At 37.1% G+C, this 22,689-nt stretch overlaps 1 protein-coding gene across 1 annotated transcript; it reads left to right on the top strand.

The window, feature by feature from the left end:
- The first annotated feature begins 20,444 nt into the window (after nucleotides 1–20,444).
- Nucleotides 20,445–21,950, top strand: LOC129234023 (cilia- and flagella-associated protein 43-like). The gene has a single exon (XM_054867926.1). The coding sequence runs from the start codon at nucleotides 20,445–20,447 to the stop codon at nucleotides 21,948–21,950; it is 1,506 nt and encodes a 501-aa protein (XP_054723901.1).
- The last annotated feature ends 739 nt before the right edge of the window (nucleotides 21,951–22,689 follow it).

The raw sequence follows: 22,689 nt of genomic DNA, 5'->3' as shown, positions 1-22,689 counted from the left end.
TTCAATCATTCAAAACGCTACTAAAAATATATGTCATTACTTTCTTGAATACTCGATAAGCAGCTTTTATTAATCACCAAAAGAACCTTAATAAAAATGTTTCTTGTGCTTCGTAATTATAACAGAAAGCTAGCGAGAAAAAAAAATCTCTCTCAGTCTAGCTCTTTTTTTTTTTTTTTTTTGCTTTCTCATTCAAGTGTTTGAATCATTTCCTGTTAGCGGTTGATGCTCGATAGCGTTAGAAATTCCTTTTGGTTTTTTATTTAACTGGTTGAAAAACTTTATGTGCATTTTATTTTGTTACTCTGTCTAGATTAACGTTTATGAAACGTTAGACTCTAAGATTAACGTTAAACTCTAGATTAACGTTATTAACGTTAATGAAAAGATTTTGTTCTTCCGTAATTGTAATATCCCGGAATATTTTTGGCTCATCATGTAAATAATCCATAAGTACAGTTATGCTTCATTTTCGGAATACGTCATGTTTTAGTAAATGTATAATTTCTCACATGTTTTAAATAATTACTCCTTTTTAAATTATAACGTATTTGTGACAGATCTTTGATACCAAGTGGAGGGGTAGATATTTATTGTTTGATTAATTTTTAACATTACTTTTTGTTTAAAAAAAACCATCAGAACCCTGAATTTTTTCACATGTTTTTTAACGGCCCCAGAGTTATTATTCATATTATTTATTTTATGAATTTTTAAGAAAACGATAAAGATTTCACCGGTCCGCAAAGTTTTTCATTTGCTTTTACCGCTGGGTCAAAAGAGGTTGAGAAACACTGAGTTAGAGCACGATCAGATGAATTAAAGCTATGAGCACTTCTTAACTATGTTGAAAGCTCTGAAATATGATCAAATGCTGTAATTACATGTTTTAATCATTCCCAATACCGAGTTCAATGTGAAAATGTACAAAACGTAGAATAACATTAATCAAAACAAAACTTAAAAAAAAAAAAAAAAATTACACAACTGTATTCAAAAACGCACACAATACGAGGGAGGGGGGAGGAGGATCTATAGTAAGGGGTGCCATTTCTCTCTCCGAAGGTTCCTTTTTTTCACTCCGGCTGTCTAGTTTTTAAAAGGTGCCTGTTTTTCACCCTAGTTAGAGGTGCGATTTCGGCTCCGTATTGGGTGCCGCTGGTGAACAAGCGTTTCTCCCCTGAATGGTGCCGAATGCATCCTGTAGTTTTAACAGTGTATCCATTTACAAAGTTTATGGATTTTTTTTAACTTTTCGGTCATTAAACTTTCTTTTCCAATGATTGAACTAATATGAATAAATTCATCAGGAAAAGATTCCTCCAAATCACAGGAGTAAGATTTTTAAAGATCTTTTGCACTTTCTCGAATATTTTGCTTGTCGCAGTCAAACAAGCGTGAAAATTTCTTTAATATGCCATCATAGACTGACATCCTGAATTTTAGTTTTGTAATCAAATTATCACAGATTGAATAAAAACAGGAAAAACTTTGCTTACAGTCTAATATGACTTCCTCATATTGTCCATCATAAAACTGTTTTGGAGTTTTTTTTCTGTCTTTTTGCAATCTCTTTTTGCTCAAAAAAAAAAAATGATGACAGAAATTTGGCGCCCCTCTTTCCTTTGGTGGCCCGGGCCCCGAATGCCCCCGCCATAAATCAGTCCCTGATTGCGAAAAACATAATTTGAATTCAAGCAAATGAATGCTGGATGTGTTTTTTTTTTCCTTTTTAGTTCATTTTGCGAGAAAAGCGTGTTCTTTTAGATTTTAAACTGTCATTTTATTTTACTTTTTTTAGTCAAACTCGTTTTATGACAAAATATTTATTTTGACATAACTCAAGATTAAAATTTCATAAAGCGGGGTGCGGCAATATTCGAAAAAACTGGGAGTTCTCGAACTCGTATGCAGTTGCAAACCCAGGACTGTAGAGTGTAGAGTCGAAGTCGGACTGATTTTAGTGCGAAGGAGTCGGAATCGTTAGAAAACAGGCCGACTCCGAGTCTAGATTTAGTCTATTAAGCCATAGTAGGCGTTATTTAATATGGAGATAACCTGGAACTCGTTATCATCTGTCAAACATCCGCGTAAGAGATGGTTACGAAAGAGGTTGTCGGCTGTGTCTGGATTTGGAGTGGTGTCTCTTAAGTGGACGCACAGACCTCCATTTCTTTCCAAAGGGAACCCTGAATGCTCAGGTTTATAGCGATGACATCCTTGATGCTTATGTGCGCTCATATGCCGGGGCAATAGGTGATGCTTTTCTGTTAAAAATGATACCGCAAGACAACACAGAGCTCGCATCGTAGATGATTATCTTCAACAGGCTACAATTCTCCGCAATGAGTAACCACCTCGATCCCCGGACTTGAATCCTATCGAGCACGTTTGGGATGCTTTAGGGAGACGTCTAGCTGCTCTCAACCCGCCCCCTCAGACCCTTGCCACGCTTGATACTGCTTTGCAAGAGCAATGGATCCCGCTTCCCGTGGAACTGATAGATTGCATAATTGACAGAATCACACATCGCTGCATGTTCTGTATTGCTTCTAGAGGGGAACATATTCCATATTTAAGGTACTTTTCCTAAAGCAAACTGACACTGTCGATTTGTTCATTTTAGGGATGTGTTAATTTCTATACTGCCATAATTGTCTGATAATTTCTTTTTATGTTATTTTATATCTTACTATGTGTTGCATATTGTGGGTAAGTTTCATAAAATTCTACATGTAACTTTTTGAGTAATCGTTACTTTTGTGATTTTTCCTTAATTTATGATAACCAGTGTAGTAAAAGGAATCATGGGCGCCCGTATGCAAAATTTTAAGGGGGGGGGGCTCAAATATTATCCCCATGGAAACCGATTTCAGTGCAGATTGGAGAATTAAAATTCGACATTTTTGATAAAGTATTGTAACGGATTCGGTGCGACTTCCACTTTCTTGAAATGAAGACACAGTTCTTGATAAAAACACAGGAAATTTATTTACACTATGTACAGGAAAGATCTTCAACAACTGCTAAATTATTCATCAGCAATTAAGCAATTATCACACAACACCGTAAACTCAACGTTTACACACGTATTTACTTCCAAATACGAAAACAACACAGCGAAATGCCTCGCAATAAACAGAGCAAAAATGCTCTCAGTTCGAAATCTCAATCGAAACTCCACTGTTTATCCATCGCTAACGGCTTATATAGACACCGAAAAGAAATTTCTCAAATATTCCACACGCTTCTGTAAAGTAGTAGACCGTTATCAAATTTTATCAATGAACAAAAAGGAAATAGGGGTCGTATATTCATTACGGGAAACTATTTACAGGTTACGTTACTACAATAATTACTATTTACAGGATTTGTAACATTGCCCCCTTCCTAAGGACTGCACGTCCCGGGCGGTACAATCCCCAGAAAGGGTGCCAAACTTCTATCACATGTTCACAAATACACACATTAAATAATAACCAATAATGCATAGGAAACACAATAATAACAAGAAATATTACTAAACATGAAAAGCAAAAAAAAAATTATCTACAACCTTTATGTTATCAACCATTGCTGTTTACGTAATACTCATGAACAATGGCCATAGTACGGGGCTAACCGATCATAATGTACAACCCTAGGTTTTGCATTAAGTGATTTTTGGATCCTCACTACGACGTCATTTAGTCGGAGATCCCTGGAGATCCTGGATGCACTCCTCAGGCGATGCAGGCGCATCCGGAGGACGACCGAAGACGAGATCACAAGGTAGCCGAAGCTCTCGTCCGAAGAGCATCTGAGATGGGGCATATCCGGTAGTCTCGTGGACAGCACTGCGGTAGGCCAGCAGGAACAAAGGTAGCTTCTTGTCCCAATCCTGTTGATTTCTGGAGACCATAAGTGAGAGATTATTCAGGATTGTGTGGTTAAACCTCTCCACCATGCCGTCCGATTGTGGGTGTAGTGGTGTTGTCCTAGTTTTCTCAATTCCGAAAATTTGACATAGGCCCTTAAACACAGCAGAGATGAAATTCCTCCCTTGATCGGAATGAATCTGCAAAGGTGTTCCGTATCTCGAGATCCAATGTTGGACTAGAGTCTCTGCTACGGCGGTAGCCTCTTGATCTGGAATGGGATATGCTTCCGGCCATTTGGTGAAGTAGTCGATGGAAACAAGAATGTATTTGTTCCCATCAGCAGTTCTTTGGTAGAGGACCCAGGATGTCGATCCCAATTCGTTCGAAAGGAGCTCCAACGTTATACAGATGTAGCTTCCCTCTGCTTCTCTTCTTCGGTCCTTTACGAGCAGCACAGGCGTCACAAGAATGGCACCACTTCTCCACGTCATCCTTCGCCTTGCTCCAGAAGAAGCGCTCCCGAACTTTATTGAGGGTTTTCAGGACACCAAAATGTCCTCCAGTCGCACTACTATGTATTTCTTTCAGAACATCTGAAATCCTTGATCGGGGAAGTAGTAACTGCCACAGATGTTTTGCCGTCGTCAGATTCCCATTTTCGGTGTAGCACGCCGTTCCGTAAATGGAGCGAGTTCCATAAAGCCCAGTATCTTTTTGTTGCAGGACTGAAGATGGAAACGTCCTGCCAGCTAGGTCGCGGACTGTCACTTTCCATGAACTCCAAAATTGGTTTTATGTCGGGGTCTTCAAGTTGATCTTTTCGAACTTGGTCGTCACTCCATGGATCAGGTTCTGATGATATTGGAGTCACTGTCACCTGATAGACGGTAGGGCTAGTCGTTCCATACTGTTTCTCGATTCGGGAACAATAGTGGCAGTTCTCAGGACAGGGTCCCTTGATAAAGCGTCAGCATTACCGTGAGATAACCCTTTTCGATGCTTGATCTCCATGTCATATTCCTGGAGTCGCTGTATCCATCTGGCTATCTGACCTTCCGGATTTTTGAAGTTCAAAAGCCAAGTTAATGAGGCATGATCTGTCCGAAGCAGAAATTTTCGGCCGTAGAGGTAATGATGGAAGTGTTCTACAGCTTTCACTATGGCCAGTAACTCCTTTCTGGTGACGCAGTAATTCCGCTCCGACTTTGATAAGCATTTGCTCCAGTAAGCGATGACATGTTCATTTCCGTCAATTTCTTGGGATAAAACAGCTCCGATGCCCTCGTTGCTCGCATCAGTGTCTAGGATGAAGGATTTTTCAGGCTGAGGATAGGCGAGGATAGGCGTTGATGTTAAAGCCTCCTTCAGTCGTAGAAATGCATTTTCGCATTCTTTGGACCATTCAAACTTTTGCTTGCTCTCCGTCAGCTTATGCAAAGGTCGTGCAATGTTGGAAAAACCCTTTACAAACTTCCTGTAGTACGTGCAGAGCCCCAGGAAACTTCGCAGCTGATGGATGTTTTCGGGACGACTCCAACTCTTGACCGCAGATACCTTTTCTGGATCGGTTTGTACACCTTCAGAAGAGATGATGTGACCAAGGTAGTTCACTTCCCGGCGGAACAAATTACATTTGGACGGGCTTAACTTCAGATTGGCCTCCTTAAGCTTTTGCAGCACCTTCCTAAGGTTTGCCAGATGTTCTTCGAAACTGCGTCCCACGATGATAATATCGTCTAAGTAGACCAGACAGGATTCGTAGGAAAGTCCTCTTAACACTGTCTCCATAAGACGCTCGAACGTAGCTGGTGCATTGCAGAGGCCGAAGGGCATCACTTTAAACTGCCATAAGCCTTGTCCAGTTGTAAATGCTGTCTTTTCTCGGTCATCAGGGTGTATCTCAACCTGCCAGTAGCCGCTCTTCAAGTCCAGGGTCGAAAACCACTTGTCCGGAAAGAGTGTCCAAGGTGTCGTCTATCCGTGGAAGAGGGTAACTGTCTTTCTTGGTGATTTCATTCAGCCGTCGGTAATCGACACAAAATCTGGTGGAGCCATCTTTCTTTCGGACTAAGACGATGGGAGAAGCCCAAGGACTGGATGACGGTTCGATTACATCATTCTCCTTCATCTCTTTCAGGAGGGTCTCAACTTCTTCCTTCTTGGCGAATGGTAGTCGTCTTGGATGCTGCTTAATAGGGGGGTATTCTCCAGTGTAAATCCTATGCTGCGTTAAATTCGTACGGCCGACATCCTCCGATGCTGATGAAAACAGATGCTTGAAGTCATCCACCAATTGTTCCGCAGCAGTTCTTTGATCTTTCGATAATGCCGCACTCCCAATTAACTTCGATGTCAAGGACTCGGAAGACACAGTCTCGGGGGAATTGATTCTTTTAATGATGCAGTTTACTGGAGTACAAGTTGCTAACACTTCACCTTTCCGGATATTCCTTGGTCTTTCACTCACGTTGGCGACTCTCACAGGAATTACATCCTTGGAAAGGTCCACAAGCGTAGATGCTACCAGCACTCCTTTTAGGTTATTGCTTAGGTTAGGGTATTCAATGAGTCCAAATCGAAAACTGTTGCTTTCTTCAAGGGAGCCAGGTATTAATGATTCTGACCTTGAGGGAATCGATAAATCTGTTTGGGCTATTATTTGATGAGCGGATTTTACATCACTTTCTGCAGGGAAAACGGCTATGTCTTCTCTCATCGAGTGCAGCTCATTAGTCTTGAAGTCGAGAGTGAAGTCATATTTCTTCAAAAAGTCCAATCCAAGAATGAAGGGGTCCGTGATATTAGCGACAAATGCCGTATGATGGTAGGTGGCATTCCCAAACACTATTTCCAAGTCCACTTTACCGTCAATCTCGATCTTGTCACCTGTCACAGTCTGGAGACTTACGCGTGGCGATGTCCACAGCAGTTTCAATCCAAATTCACGAGCCACATCTGTCCTAATGATTGTCACAATGGCTCCAGTGTCGACAATCAGTCTGCAGGGGTTCCCATTTACATGTGCGTAAATGAAAAGTCCATCACTGCCACTACTAGAAGAGGAAATCTGCAGAGCTCTGGTGGTGGTGATTTCCTTCCCTCGCGCAGCTTGGCGAGCCGGACAACTCCTTCGCAGGTGTCCTTCACTACCGCATTTCCAGCACTTCTGCTCTTGTTTCTTTTGGGCTGTTATGCTGCTCAGATGTCTTGTCAAGTCACCGAGTTGTCTCTCAAGTTCAGCGAGGTGGGACGACCTGGAATCAGACTCATCAGCTTCCTGAGTCCGGATTAGATGGCGATCCACACGGGTTGCTTCTTGGGCGGCCTCGTATCTCATCGCATACACAACAGCAGAATTCAGGTCTTTGACATCCGCCATCCGTAGAGATTTCTGGATTTCCGGATCTCGAACCCCGTCGATGTAGTAGTTGAGTGCCAGGTTGTCTCGAACATCCGCAGGACAGTCGCAAAAAGCAAGATGAGACAGTCTCTCGATGTCCGCCGCAAGCTCTTGCAGGGTTTCCCCGGTTTTCTGGAAACGGGACTTCAACTGGAGTTGGCTGAAATCTTTCTGGCACTTCTCACCGAAGCGAAGCTCCAACGCAGATGTGAGGGCGGCGAAATCCAGGCGCTGGCCGTCCGGAAGGGTCTGAAGAATGTCCGCTGCGTCACCTCTCAGGGATGGTGCAAGATGGCAGGCCTTGGTAGCAGAGTCCCATCCGTTCGCTTCCGCCACTATCATGAACTGAGTTTTGTAAACCTGCCACGAAGTTTTCCCATCAAATGTGGCGAGTTTAATGGACGGTCGAGCAACCGATGTGGGAGCGCCAAACTGTACAGAGCTGCTTTCCGCGATCGCCAATCTCCTTTCCAGGTCTTTAAAGATGTCTTCTTTAAGTTGATGAAATTTTCTATCTTCTTCTTCCAGTTTATTTTCTACAGCATTGCATCGGCCTTCAACGGAACTTAATTTTTCTTCAAATTTCTCTTCGATTTTATTTTCCACTGCGATGAATCGGCCTTCAACTGCCTCAAACTTTCCTTCAATAGCATCAACTCGATGCTCTATCTCATTAAATTTATTTTCCATCACAGTCTTTGCCGAAGTAAGATCGTTTTTAATTTCCTCTTGGTTAGAAACTAGGTCATTTTTCAGCACCGTTAAATCACTTTTCAATTGGTTTTGATTAGCCGCCATATCATTTTTTAATTGTTCTTGATTAGCTGCCATATCATTTTTTAATTGTTCCTGATTATCTGTAAAACTTGCAGTCAAATCACTTTTCACAAAGGTGATTGCGTCAAGAAGTTGTTTTAATTGTTCATCCATTGCGCGAGTAATCACCATAAAAACAAAGTCCAAATTTAAAAAGTCTTTATGAAAAAAAAAATGTCCAAAGTCACACTTACTCCAAGAAAGTTCAGAAGTAGCCCCACGTTGGGCGCCGAATTGGTAACGGATTCGGTGCGACTTCCACTTTCTTGAAATGAAGACACAGTTCTTGATTAAAACACAGGAAATTTATTTACACTATGTACAGGAAAGATCTTCAACAACTGCTAAATTATTCATCAGCAATTAAGCAATTATCACACAACACCGTAAACTCAACGTTTACACACGTATTTACTTCCAAATACGAAAACAACACAGCGAAATGCCTCGCAATAAACAGAGCAAAAATGCTCTCAGTTCGAAATCTCAATCGAAACTCCACTGTTTATCCATCGCTAACGGCTTATATAGACACCGAAAAGAAATTTCTCAAATATTCCACACGCTTCTGTAAAGTAGTAGACCGTTATCAAATTTTATCAATGAACAAAAAGGAAATAGGGGTCGTACATTCATTACGGGAAACTATTTACAGGTTACGTTACTACATTAATTACTATTTACAGGATTTGTAACAGTATTCATTAAAGGCTGGAAAAGAAATGTTTTTACATTTTGCAAATAAAAAAGTACAAAAAGCAAGGAAGTTCTAATTTCTAGAGGGTGTGCCTTAAGCCCCCCACTTGCTCCCCCTCCCCTCATACACACATGGGCGCACATGAAAGGAATGGAGCAAGTCGGGGTCCGTAGCTCTGGAGGAAACTTCTGAGGGTGTTCGGCAAATTCAAATGGGTGTTAGCGCGAAAGCGCAAATCCAAAAGATCGGATAAAATATATCTTTTTTTAATCAGAAGACGATGGTTGTTACTAAAAAGTAAGAAATAAAATAAGAATATGACTTCTTGGTTACAACACTCAATAATTGCAGAGACTCTTAAAATCTTCATATTAATTAATGGGGTTGTTTCCTTCAGTCAAAAGTACTACTTTTAGTCACTGAAATTGATAGAATAAGCAAAAAAAAAAAAAAAAAAGAAAAAGAAAAAACATGGAGAAAGAAAAAAAAATTTTCATTTTCCCAACGCTTAATTTTTAATTAATTTTTTTAAGTGTCCGACTTTGAAAACAAGGCGTGGTCTTATGACGTCACAAATGATGTACTTTTGCGCATCTCCACTGGCACTTCCACGTTATGATAATCAAGAAGCGAATTAAATATTGCGCTCTACGCTTGCTATCAACCATATCGTTGCCACTACATATGAGTAAAGATGCGAATTAAATAGTATGATCCGTGAATGACATCAGTGAATGGCATTTCATCATTTGTGATATCATCGGCAGAAGTAGTAATAAATGAAAGCGCAACGATTAAAATATTTTTTTAAAAATATTAAATTTAGCCAAATTATTAAAAAAATGGTCGAGTCCTATGTTTTTAAGCATGCTTTTTCAGAAAAAAATACTTTTAAAATTTGGGAAACGACCCCATTCTAAATCAGCAAGTAAAATTAAAATAAAAAATTGAACGAAGAAGGACATATAGTAGGTACAGTAAAAGTTATTCGTACAAAGCTGTATAGCGCCGCATTTTGTATAAAATTAGGTTTTTATTGAAATTTTATTGATGAAATATCTATAATTTAAGATTTATTGAGAAAAATTTTCAAAATTAAAGTATTTATATATTTTTTAACTCTGAAATTAACTTGGGGTGTCACCCACCAGATGGGTGTCAGTTGGGGTGGACTGAGCCCTCTCAAAATACCTTTTTTGACTTAGCAAAGAAGCTTTTGTTCTTTCAAGTTACAGCTTTCAAAAATTGAAAGCACACGATTTGATCAACACCTATTTGTTAACATTAAAGGGGAGCAAATTTGTCCAAATCATTTTTTTAAATGGTATTTTTAATCTCTGTTTTAAATCTCAGTTTTATTATAGCAACTATTGGAAAATTTGATTTTCAAATTGAATTTCTAACGTTGTATACATCTTAGGTTCACAATAAAATACAGTGCGAAAATTTCATGAAAAGTAGTTAATATTTCAATATCTGTTTAGGGTTTTTTCCCCCTTTCTCATGAGGAGGTGGGAAAACTGACATCAAATAAATAAATAAACAAAACCAGAGTCGGGGTCAGACGTTTCAAAATCCAGGAAACGGAGTCGGTAATTTTCCTTCGGACACCACAGGCCAGTGGCAGACCTAATGCGATCCCTCGATATGGCATCCAGACTTTCATGGGCGATCGTTCAGCAGGCCTGGATTTACGTACAAGCTAAGCAAGTTATAGCTTATAGGGCCCCCGCTTTGTTAGGTGCCCACAACTCCCAGAAATTAGCGTGATTCGTTCCAAAAAAAAGAAAAGTACATGAAAAAATAAATTTCATTTTATATACACCCCCGGGCCCACTATAATTGGGGATATTCTAACTTCTACTGAAAGGGAGTCCTGGGTCTCTTGATACTATTCTCCCTCTTAAGGTCAACCCAAAACAACATTAGGGAAAACACATTAAAACACAATCAAAAAAAATAAAAGTATTGCTGTATATATCAGAGGAAAGAAACAAACGTAGTAAAGGGGGAAAAAATTAACAAAAGCCTCTTTTTTTTTACACTACCGAGAGAAACTACCAAAGGGGCCCCATACCTGAAATAGCTTAGGGCCCGTTAAATCTAAATCCGGCCCTGCCGTTAAGATACCGTCCATGGTACAGAAAATTTTGACGCTCAGTTTTCCCTCACCCCTATGTGCTCTGCACCGAAAATAAACTTCAGGCAAGTGGCGGCTCGTGCCTTGAAAAAGTGAGGGGGCCAGATCATAAGTGCATACGCAACCCCCCACCCCCCGCGGTTTTTGAAAAACAAATTTAATACTTCTTTACTAGTCGACCCGTGCGGAACTCCGCACTGTGCTTCGAATCGTTTCATAAGGTATTTCGCTCTTTAAGAATTTCAAAGGAAGAACATTATGAAGAAGAACCGAAAAAAAAGTAAGCGCAGAAGAGAAGGCATGTAATTTAAAGACATCAGTAACAAAACCTCGTTAAATACAACGTTGTGATAATTTGATCATCGCTCACCTTTTGGTCGTACACATTTTCAATTCTAACATAAATATCATTAAAAGTGTGGCTGAGTAGTGATTCGTGAAAAAGCAATAATTGTGCATGTAAAACAACAGGTTGTGGCAAACAGAGTCCTGCCCATGTGAGCATCTGACGGGAAAAAAAGAAATATTAAAGAGATATTTATTGGCACGGATTCGAATTGCCGCCATTCTGAGTAACAGCCCGACACCCCAACAAACCTAGCAATTGCGCCTTTCTTTTCGAAAGCTATTCATTGAAAAATGCATAGTAAAAAACAGCAAAAAAGCTTTTTGCCAAAAATAATAATAATAATAATAATAATAATAATAATAATAATAATAATAATAATAATAATAATAATAATAATAATAATATCATGCTTCTATGTTTTGCCATTAACCAGCATGATACGATTTAAAATTATTCGAAAAGCATGGAATTTGATTAAAGAATAACGAAGATCTCACGTAGCGATTGAAACGAACATTCTAGAGAAGTAATAAATTAGATTGAAAATAAGTGTTTTATCTTTGAATATTGAATTATTTCACATAGAAGATTGCTTTAACAGTTACGGCTTAAATGCCCGCACATGTTTCTCTTTTAATCGAACACTTAAAGTTCAAAACCAAAACCAGTTGAACTGAGTCCGTTTTTTAAGTGTAATTTTTCGAACGTAGACAAAATGTATTTTTTTTTTTTTCAGCAGAAAGCAGAGGAGTAGAAAATGATTTCTTGCTAATGAAGTTGATAATAATTTTAATGCTTTATATCGTATTCGCGCGAATAAAAAATTAAAGGTTTACTGGGTGAAACTCGTAGTTTTAATTTGGTGTAGTATTTTTTCATTTGTACAAAAGGTCGAACACTGCTATTAGAAACATCTACATTTCAGCATACAATGAAAATGTTTTCCTGCACAAAAAGGATTTCCTTTTGGTAAATCTAATACTTTTTTATGCTTACATTATGCTGAGTGGTCTGGATGGAGTCAAAGCTTAAAAAAAGGAAAAACACTCTTCGATTAACAGTCAACTTATCCGAATGATAACTGTAGCCTGCATAAAGGAGTCGAAACACCAAGTAGAAATCCCACTGCATTTTTTTTATTACGTTTGTATGTTATGAGTACATGTAATGCTTAATACTAATATAAATTTGATATTCCTTCGGACCTGCCCGAAGTTCGAATAGTTTATAGCCGAACGCTCTACCGAAAAAAACTTAGCAATTTAACCGAACAACTAAGTCCAGTGCTTTTAAGCTTTATTAAAATATGAACACAAACACAGGCTTTTGTTTTTTTTTTTTTTTTTTTTTTTGCTGAAAGCGACGTAAAAAATGGAAAACTGCATTAGAATTTTGCTATTAAAAAATGCATCAGAACTACAGTTAGCATCAAGGTTTTGAAACAGCAAGGGGCGTTTTCGAAAACTTGATTTTTCGACCGTAAGTCTATTTTTGTTCATTAGCCAGCCTGATAAGTTTTAAAATGAGAAGGGAATAATATATAAGATAAGATATTGAAGAAACATTTTTTTTATTCTTGAAAATTTTTACAATTTGTTACCGCAGGCTGCTTGAACCGTTATGACTTAGATGGCAGCACGTGTTCATCATTTAACAGAACGGTTAAAATACAAAATAAATTGAACTATGCTCTTTTTTTAAGCGTAGCTTTTCGAATGTAGTAAAAATGTGATAAGCTATTTGTTTTTTTTTTTTTTTTGCAAAAAGAAGAAAAAATATATATTTTACCCATCAAATTGAGGTAGTAATTTTTTTATTTGTATAAAGAGTCAAAAACTCATTAGAAGAATATATATTTTAATATACGATTTATTATTTTTTTTCTGAACAAAAAACAATTCTATTGTAGTCTGAAATCTTAAACCTGTTACTTATATTTTCGCTTACATTATGCTTTAATTTTCTTACCAGATCCGAAGCTTAAAAAGAAAAGAAAAAAAAACGTACAATTCCGAAGTAATTTAGCACAAAGTCACTTCAAGTTTTCATATCAGCAAGGAGCGTTTCCTTCTCATTTATTCTATTCCTTCATGGTCGTTATTCACTTAATTAAGTGTTCATGTAATGCGCGATATTGCTCTAATTTTTTGTTGCAGATTGTCCGGACGTGGGCCCGAACGCGCATTCTCCTGGTTACGAAGAGAACGCTCCGCCGATCAAGCTATTCAGCTCTGTCGGTCATAGCGCAAATTAAAGTTAGAAGTTTAACCGAAAACCTCATTCTGGTTCTTTAAAACAGGTTTTTCGGCTGAAAAAAAAAACAATTTTTAGACCGTGGGTCTATTTTTCGTCAGTAGCCAGCACCATAAGCTTTAAAATAAGGCGTAAATCAAAGAAATCGATCAAGAATTGAGGAAAATCTGGCGTAGAAACCAAAAACAGGCTACAGAAATAATATATAAGGATCATTTAATTTTTTTTAAAATTTTTATTTGTGTTAAAAAAGAAATTTAATTCATTTTAAACACAGGACAAGCTGCAAAATACTTAAATTACTAAGTAAATCATGAAAGATATTAATATCATGTTATGTCCATTTTTACCGGCAGGGTGGTGCACTTTCACCCTCTGACTTTCAAAAATAATATTTAAATAAGCAAATAGGGAAAAGCTATAAAATACATCACGAAAATTATTAATCTCACGTTTATGTCCGGTACGCTCTCTGGCGCTGCAGTACGCCTCTATTGCAGCACCGGTAAGGGGCTGCAATGGAGGCACTTTCACCCCCTGGATTTTCAAAACAAATCAATAAATTTTAAAAAGTAATATATTAATCTAATATTTTTAATAATAATATTATTTTTTAAAACTAATTATTTTGAATGGGTAATTTTTTTTTTTTTTTTTCAAGCAAGGCCAAATTACAAAATTCCAAATTATTCTGATCAGAGAAATATGTAAAAATTACAGGTTAATTAACTTTAACAAAGATGAAAATACATTTTAGTATTCGCTTTAAAATAAATCAAATAAAACTAGAGAAACTAAATGAAATAAATAAATAAACAAGTATATAAAAAAACTAGTTTAAAAAATATATATATATTTACGATTTACATGCTGGTGTACCATCCTGCATATGAATTTGCCGGAGCCCATGGGTCAGATTAATAATTTTTACGCAAAGAAAAAAATTATCGAAATCATTTTATTTTCTTCAAAATATTGATAACTTGGCACATTTTCTTTAAAACTACATGAGCAGTAATTTAAAACATAATTTCTGTGTAGCAATGGGAAGACACTTTTTGAATAAAGAAAAATAATCTTGTAACGATATATGCACACTCGTATATACAACACAACACACAACAGTGGCGCAACAAGAAAATATTTTTTAAGGGAGCGGCCATAATGGGGAAAAAATCTCATCAATTTGATTTGCTCATAAAATCTCTCAGTTTTGAAACTTGTAGTTTTTGCGTGTGCCATCTAGACTGGCAACTTGCGGTGCGCTGCTTCACTTTTGCAACTGTACCATAATTTGGTGTGAATTCCAACATCTACAGTACACACATGCCATAAGGAGCCATTTATAGTGTAGACAACCATTCACAGCACAGCAACACATTTACTCAAAGAAAGGACAAGGACAGGAGAGAGGAAGTACGTCCATGCCCGAACCGGGATTCGAACCCGGGACCTTCCTGTCGCAGTCAGACAAACTTCTCTGACTACTAGACAAGGCAAGCGGCCACTTGCAGTTTTTATAAAGCAATTTTAGACGGTGTTTGGTGATGTTGGGGGAACGAACGGTACAAGAGACTCCGCGGAAATTTGTGGAAATTGAAGCCTTAAAACGCGGTTATAGGTCATATTTATTGACGTTCGGGTACGGGATGAAGCTCTGAGACTCTCAAAGATCTTTTTTTTTTTTTTTCAGTTATTGAAAAATAAATAGAAATGAATTCGTCCTCCCCCCTCCAATTTTTCCAAATTGCAGTTCTAAAAACGCAATTGTAGACGAAGTTTGAAGATTTTTAAGGGGGGGGGGGGTTCTAGAGCTCTCCCCTGGAATTTTTTTCAAAATTGAAGTCCTAAAGCGGCCAGAAGAAAAAAAAAATCTTCGTATAATCCGCGGATAATACGACGCAAAAAAATGAAGTTTTGATTTAACATACAAGTTTAGCAAATAAAATAAAAACTCAAAGTAATAACTTTTAAAGTACGTATATTCAACACTAATACAAAAAAATGTTAAAAATAATTATTTCCTCTCTAAATTGTGATTCGAGTACGCTAATTACTTGAAGATAAAGAGAAAAGAAAGCAGCAAATGGTCTAATCTTGTGCAAATTAAGGCTTTTTTACTGTATGTTGTTAAATTTTACACAGCTTGAATCGCGTAAGAACATTCAAGCTTTGTAAAATAAACAACATACAGGTCGGGTAACGGTCTCGGCGAATCGTGCTTCAATCGAGGTTCAATGCGATGGTGTTGAGGGGAAAAAATAAACACACACACCCAGATAATCCGCAGCAGCGTATAATCCGCACCTCATTAATTTTTACACGTACGCACAAACAAAAAAAAAAGGAAAATAAAGAAAAAGATATAAATTATTGTCCGAAAATGTGTCGCCCCACTTTGCAAAGGTAAAAAAAAAACGGGAATTTTTTCCCTGGATCTGCATAAAGGGACCCATTGGAAGCTAAATTTGCAAAATATTGCTAATTAGCTGGATCTTATATCATTAGACAATTTTGTGAATCCGATGTTGAATTACAGAGTGAGATGTACATAAGTAAAAAGTAATCTGTCTCATCTTATTGATGTTTTACCGCAAATATACGAATATGATGATGACAGAAAAAAGAATGTACTTCTGTGTTACGTGTTATATGCAATTAATAGAAAGTCCCCCGTCAAGGTATGACGGATGAAAATTGCTTTTACATTTGAACTAAGCCATTGCCTGTTTGGTGATACTTTGATAGCTGAAATTGTAACCCTAACTCCAGTGGATGAACCCTAAACTCCAGTAGGTAGCGTTCATTGTTCACCACTTTTTCGTTTCTTCATTCCCCTGAAACGACACAGTCTTACCAGTAAAGCAGTTAAGTGACCGGATCGAGTTCAGCCTTGTCATGATAAAGCCTTTCCCTGCATGTTAAAGATTACCAAAACATATTATCAAATTATCATGCCGTGGCGCGAGTTTCATTGTTGAAACTAGCGGGTTACTCGATCATTGGCTATTATTTATATGATACTTACCTGGACATTGTGCTTATCTACATTAAAAGTTTCAAGTGTTATTTTTATTTATTTATTTATTTATTTATTTATTTTTAATGGTGCTGTCGCTGCGTCTAATAAGTCTATGAACGAAAGTTGTCGACATTGAAAAAGCAGCTTTAAGAGTTGTTTAATTCAATTGGCATGTTATTTTACTGGATTTTTTTTTAAAACAGACTATTTCCTTTTTAAATATATATAGCTCAGTTTAATTATTTTACTCTTCAATACAACTTTTAGTCTTTTTAATGGTTTGTTTTGTTATAAGTTCATTAGAAAAAGTAATGCATGGTATCGCCAATAAAGTAATACGATATGACATGGTATTATCATCTAAGGTGGCATTTCTTAAATTGTGTTTGGTGGAACCCCACGGTTTCATGGGGCTCAATCAAGGGTTCCACGCTCTTTTTTTTTTCAAAATAGTCACTTAAAAATCGATAAATTGATTTACGAGTGCAGCATTCATCAGGTATTTCCATCAATACAAGAGAAAACGTCAAAATGAACTGTGGATTTAAAAGTTAATTATTGTCAATATATGACTTGCGGCTATGTTAGTACAAGAATACGAAATTTTTATTGAAATGACATTTATCTATTTTAGAGAAAAAAAATGTGTTATCTTTGCATGAATAATATTTGTAATAATTTTCGTTTTTACTGCAAGTAAGCCATTTGTAAATGTAAAATCCAACTATGCTATTTAAGATAAAACAGGGGTTCCATGAAAAAAAAGGGGAATAAAAGGGGTTCCATTTATCGAAGAAATTAAGAAACGCTGACTATAAGGAAGCCTTTATCTGAAATAAAACAATTATTCGACAAACTGATAAATATTTGATTGGCAACATTAGTTCAAAAAGAAAAATCCTTGTTCTTCTTCTCGTATATAGAGTAAAAGGAAATGAACAATTCTCATATGATTTAGTTAAAAATTATTGATATGGATGTTTTGTGGACTCAAGGAAAATGCCACGGAAATTTCCATTTTGCGTCAGAAGAAGAAATATGTTTCGTATGTGGATCTTTTCTCAAAATTTGTAGAACAAGCAGATACCAGGAAACTTGCATTGCTGGCCCAAAAAATGGCATAAACTGTATAGCTGCAGATTGTACACTGAGGCTTATTGCTGTATCCGAGGCAACTGCAATTCCAAAGATTTACATCATTCAACTTCCTGAATTCAACATTGCATCAGCGTTTGAAAGCGACTCTTCTTCAAGTCACACATTGCTATGCTTCGCTGGAGTTCAATATCTTTTAACTTTGGAGGGGTCTCCAAGATTTACTTTATCGATTTGGGATTGGCGGAGGAAGTTAAAACATACGAGTCTGGACCATAGCATATCAGTCAATGCAAGAAGCTACCTATCAGTTCATCCAGCGTACAAGAATTGCATATGTCTACAGCAACACGACAGAATCCATTTGTACGAAGTCCTGGAAGCTGCTGAAGAAGTTTCCTTGCATCGTCGATCCGTGTATCTTCCAGTACTTGGCGACAAATCCGGAACTAGTGCATTAACTGATGAAGATGTCAAAAAATTACCTTGGTTAGAAAAACTGCAGTCGGAATCTTGGGGTGTTCATTCAGAACTGCTAAATATGATGCCTCTAAGGATGTTCTGTTCACAAATGTCAGATTCGGAAGTGGTAGAGTTTTATGACGTTCTGCAGAAACAAAAAAGACTTATTGCGTCTTGTTACTGTTGGTTGCCAGGTAGAGACGTTTTAGTTGCCTGCACTAATGGAGCAGTTATATTGATACGAAATGAGAATTTACATGTGAGAATCACATATTTTTCTGAAAATCCCGAACATGGAAGCAATTCTGAGCATTTTGTTAAATGCATGGCTTTTACCAGAAGTGGTTTATACTTGGCGAAAGGCAATGGCGATATTTTTTTTACAGAAAATGTTTATGACTGGTGCTTGATAAAGCAATTCTCAACTACAGCATCTCCGATTCAAATGCAATTTTCACCACTTTACGATCAGTTGTTCATACTGGATGAAAACGGGTCCATATTTTTTCAAGACCCAAAAGCAACAAAAGACTCAAGATGTTACGTAGTGTCAAGCATTGATGATTCGAAAGTCATAGGAGTTTACATGCCACCCGATAGCAATTGTTGCATTACGGCCAGAACCAATGGTGTGATTGAATCTTGGAACTTGAAAACGGGGGCTCCTTTGGATGGTATAATTATTGATCATATCTTAAATTCTATGAAAGGAAGTCCGGCATGCTTTCTTGCTTTAGCAATCACTAATGATGGATACATGTTTATGGTAGATGTTTGCGACGAAACAAAGTTGAAAATCGTACATGTTTTGCGCCCATGTGAAGAATCTCTTAGAACGCTACATATTGACAACTATGGTAATTTTGCGGTTGCCGTGAGCAGTTGTGACGACATCTTTCTGATTGATATATTACCATCAAATGGCTTTACCATTATGGGATATGTTAGAGCATTTTGCGAAATAATTGATGTTGCTATTCTTAACACAAATGAAGGGAAAGCAGCTTTCATAATTCTTCTAGCGAAAGATTCGTCTGATGAAGATAATAAGAACTTTATTGTATTACGGGAATTGTCAAGTGATTTTTATGCGAAGTACAAAAGTTTTTGGATAGACGGTTCAGGACGTGTGGGAAAAGAGCTGCTGAAACTGAAGACCGTTCAAACTTCAGAAGCATATTCCAACATTACAGCTCACTGCGAGTCGGGTATAATAGCTTTCGAACCCAACAAAAAAGAAATTCATACAATACCATTTGAAGCTGGCGGTAATATAAATCCTGAGAATTTCAACACTAGTTGTTCCATAAGGTACAACAACCATGAATGTCGTCTGCAATTATCGCAATCTCACAACTTATTATCATTCGTTGATGAGAAAGGAATAATTTGCATTTGGGAAACAAACGATTACAACAAGTTTTATGGTGTGGAATCGCTTCATGCTTCAGATATTGATACATTGCCTCATCTTTCGTTCACTAAACAAGAAGATTCAGTGGTAATTGGATATGGTGGCACCATCATTTCTTTCAGTTTGAAACGAAAGTCAGAGGCGAAACCGAAACATTGGACAGTCTACTGCCAAGAGAAAATATCACAACAAAATGCAATACTTTCTGCAATGAAAGAACCAAATCTTGAGCTAACTCCTTGGATAACAGAGCAAAATAACGATCTGAATAAAGGGGTCATTGCCACCCTCAGAGCACAGAAACGAGCACTTGAAACTGAATATGAAAATTTGCAGCAGCGGCTACTTACCTTGATGGAAAGAAATTCATTACAACCACGAAAATTTCAAATAGGCTTTCAAGATTTTTTTCTCGATGAAGGAATGAAAGAAAAAATGTTGGAATCAAATAAAGAAATTCTTAAAACGTACGTCACTATGCTGAAAGAAAAAAGAAGTGAAGATGTAACTTCTATGCTAGAAATAAAAAGACAATGCATAGACAATATGTTCATTCAAGGTAAGTCTTTGATACCCTTAAAGGAACCTGGTGCTTTGCATAATTACTCGGTGGCCAAACTTTCCGATTATGAAAGAAACAGAATGAAATACGTTTATAAAAAAATGCAATTAAATGAGTATTTGAAAAAAGTAAATCATAAACCATGTGAGAAGTCTTATGAAGAGAAATATTTAAACTTCGATGTTCCACACGAAACTGAAGACATCAATGTCATTGGTCAAGAATTACGGCAAGAACCGTTGTTTTTGCAAAGCTCCGAAGAGCGCATTGATTACACGTGGATTTTAAAATACATTATTTATCGCAAAAGACTATGTTTTAATGTTTTATTTGACGAAGCTGCAAAATTAAGAGAAAAGGAACATGAAAAAATTATGAATCATATTGCCAAAAATTTGGAGACATTACTAGCGCTTCATGAAAAAATAGATTTCTGTATTCGGGAAACTGACACAGAGGAACTCAGCAAGTTGGCCCTGTCGGAGCCGCCTGAAATTAAACTGGACTGCAAGATACCGCAAGAGAACAAATCAAGACCTCTGAAAGGAGTAGCAGAATACTTCTTCGACAACGATTGGCTAACTGAAAAACATAATGTGGCATCCGAAGTAAAAACGCCTAAGGTGGATGAAGACCAACTAGTGACATTGAAAAAGGAAGCAAATAAAACGTACACCCTTATAAACGAAATTGCACAAGAGTATGACACATCATATAAGAAATTGGTAGAACAAAAACTAGCACTGGATATAGAATTGAATAAGGAAGAACTGCAGTTGGTATTACTACTTTTTTCAGCATCAAACACATTAGGTATTAAAATGTGGGAAGCATTTTGTAAGGACGAAATTAATTTTATAGAACATATTGAAAAACGCTACGAAGAACAGATTTCAAAGATAGATTCGGGGATTTCAAATTTAAAATATGGTACCGAAGAATTAGAAAGAGAACTCTTTCTCCTGAACGGCAAAGTTCATCGTCTTGGAAAACATAAAAGTGGCTTTCTTGAAGCTTTCGACATGAGACCTCGAGCCGAAAAGAAAGTCAAAGATTCATTAGACCCGTATAGTTCCGTAGAACTCAGTTCTTGTTCTATTGACCTTTCAGAATTGGATTCTGGCAAGTACAAACCTGCCAATGTATCAAATGAAGTTTGGAATGAAATGTGCGAATTACGTCGCAAAAAGATTGGGTTAGAAAACAGAATAAAATCGAATTCGGATAAACTCGAAGAATTATGGACTGAGCGTCTAAGACTGAAGAACGCTCATGAACAGTTAACAGCAAACATTTCGGAAAGAACTGATTACTTGAAGCAACTACATTCGAAACGAATCCGGAGCATTTATGAAACACCCATGGTGGCATCCATTGCAGACCCACAGTTGGAGATACCCTATCCAGATGAGCTAAATTTTCAGGATGCTTTTCTAATCAAAAAATTTCACCTGGAATCGCTAAATAACATGATAACCAGTGCTGGTAAAGAAAAATTAGAAGCGCTACAAAAATCAGAAAAGATGACCAATCAGATTGAAAAGAGCCAGTTCAGACTTTTCGTAATGGATTCCGAATTGAAAGCTGTGACCAAAGATATTCAAGTCATCAGGAATGTCCCCATCACGAAAGATGTTCAGAAATTCGTCGAAGATCCCAGAAGCTTCGACATGAAACAGAAGATACGAGCTTTGGAAAAAGTCACTGATTTGGAACGGAATGATCTGCAGAAGCAGATACAGTTGTCTAAAGAAAGAACAGCAAGTGTTAGCAATAAGATGGAAATATTGAGCAAAGCTTTGAATGAGAAGAAGAAAGAAATTGAGGTACTGAGAGGGAACATCGCTGAGCTGCGAGGCTTGAAAAATCTGACCAATTAAACTTGAGTGTAAATCATGTTTGATTACCAATTGATATTAAATAAAGAATTTCGAAACGTTCGATTCATAAGTTGTTTTGCGACTTAAAAAACAAAACGAAAAATTTACCCGCGACCTTATGCTAGTATGCACGAAACAACTCTGCCGGTAGACAAATAATGTGCAATTATACCATACCTCATGTAGCCATTGATTCGTCTTTGGTAGCAGAGCTGAGGGACTATCATAACGTGAAATATTTGGCGCACTTTCCAATTAAATCGGAAAATTCATAAAAACCATAAGATGAGGACATTCTATTCCAAGAAATCGAACCCGGAAGTTGCACCTATGTATCCCAAGATCCTTAGCTTCTCGCTAAAGACTTTCGGTTATATTTTGATTCAAAACATTGAATTATTAAATCTCACTTGGTAGTAGTTAATTTAAATTTAATTATCTTTGAAAGTTTATGACTAACAACAAGCTTATGATGAATTGAGAAGCCTATTAATTAAATTATACCGTTAAAACTTTACTTACTAAGCAGAAAGTTTGTCTGTTTGTCAAGCGTGTAGGACCAAGACTGTTCGGTCGATTTCCGGGAAAATTTTCACAAAATTCGTTTGTAGCATGGGGGTGAGCACCTTGAAGCGTTTTTTCAAAAATTCGATTTTGTTCCATTTCTATTCTAAGTTTAGACTCATTTCCCCATAAATTTGATAATGAGGGAAAATATTTCATGCACAAATGTAAATTT

Source organism: Uloborus diversus, unplaced genomic scaffold, assembly GCF_026930045.1.
Source record: "Uloborus diversus isolate 005 unplaced genomic scaffold, Udiv.v.3.1 scaffold_919, whole genome shotgun sequence".
Lineage (NCBI taxonomy): Eukaryota > Metazoa > Arthropoda > Arachnida > Araneae > Uloboridae > Uloborus > Uloborus diversus.
Note: the sequence above shows the minus strand (reverse complement) of the source record. Positions and strands in the feature narration are given on the sequence as shown.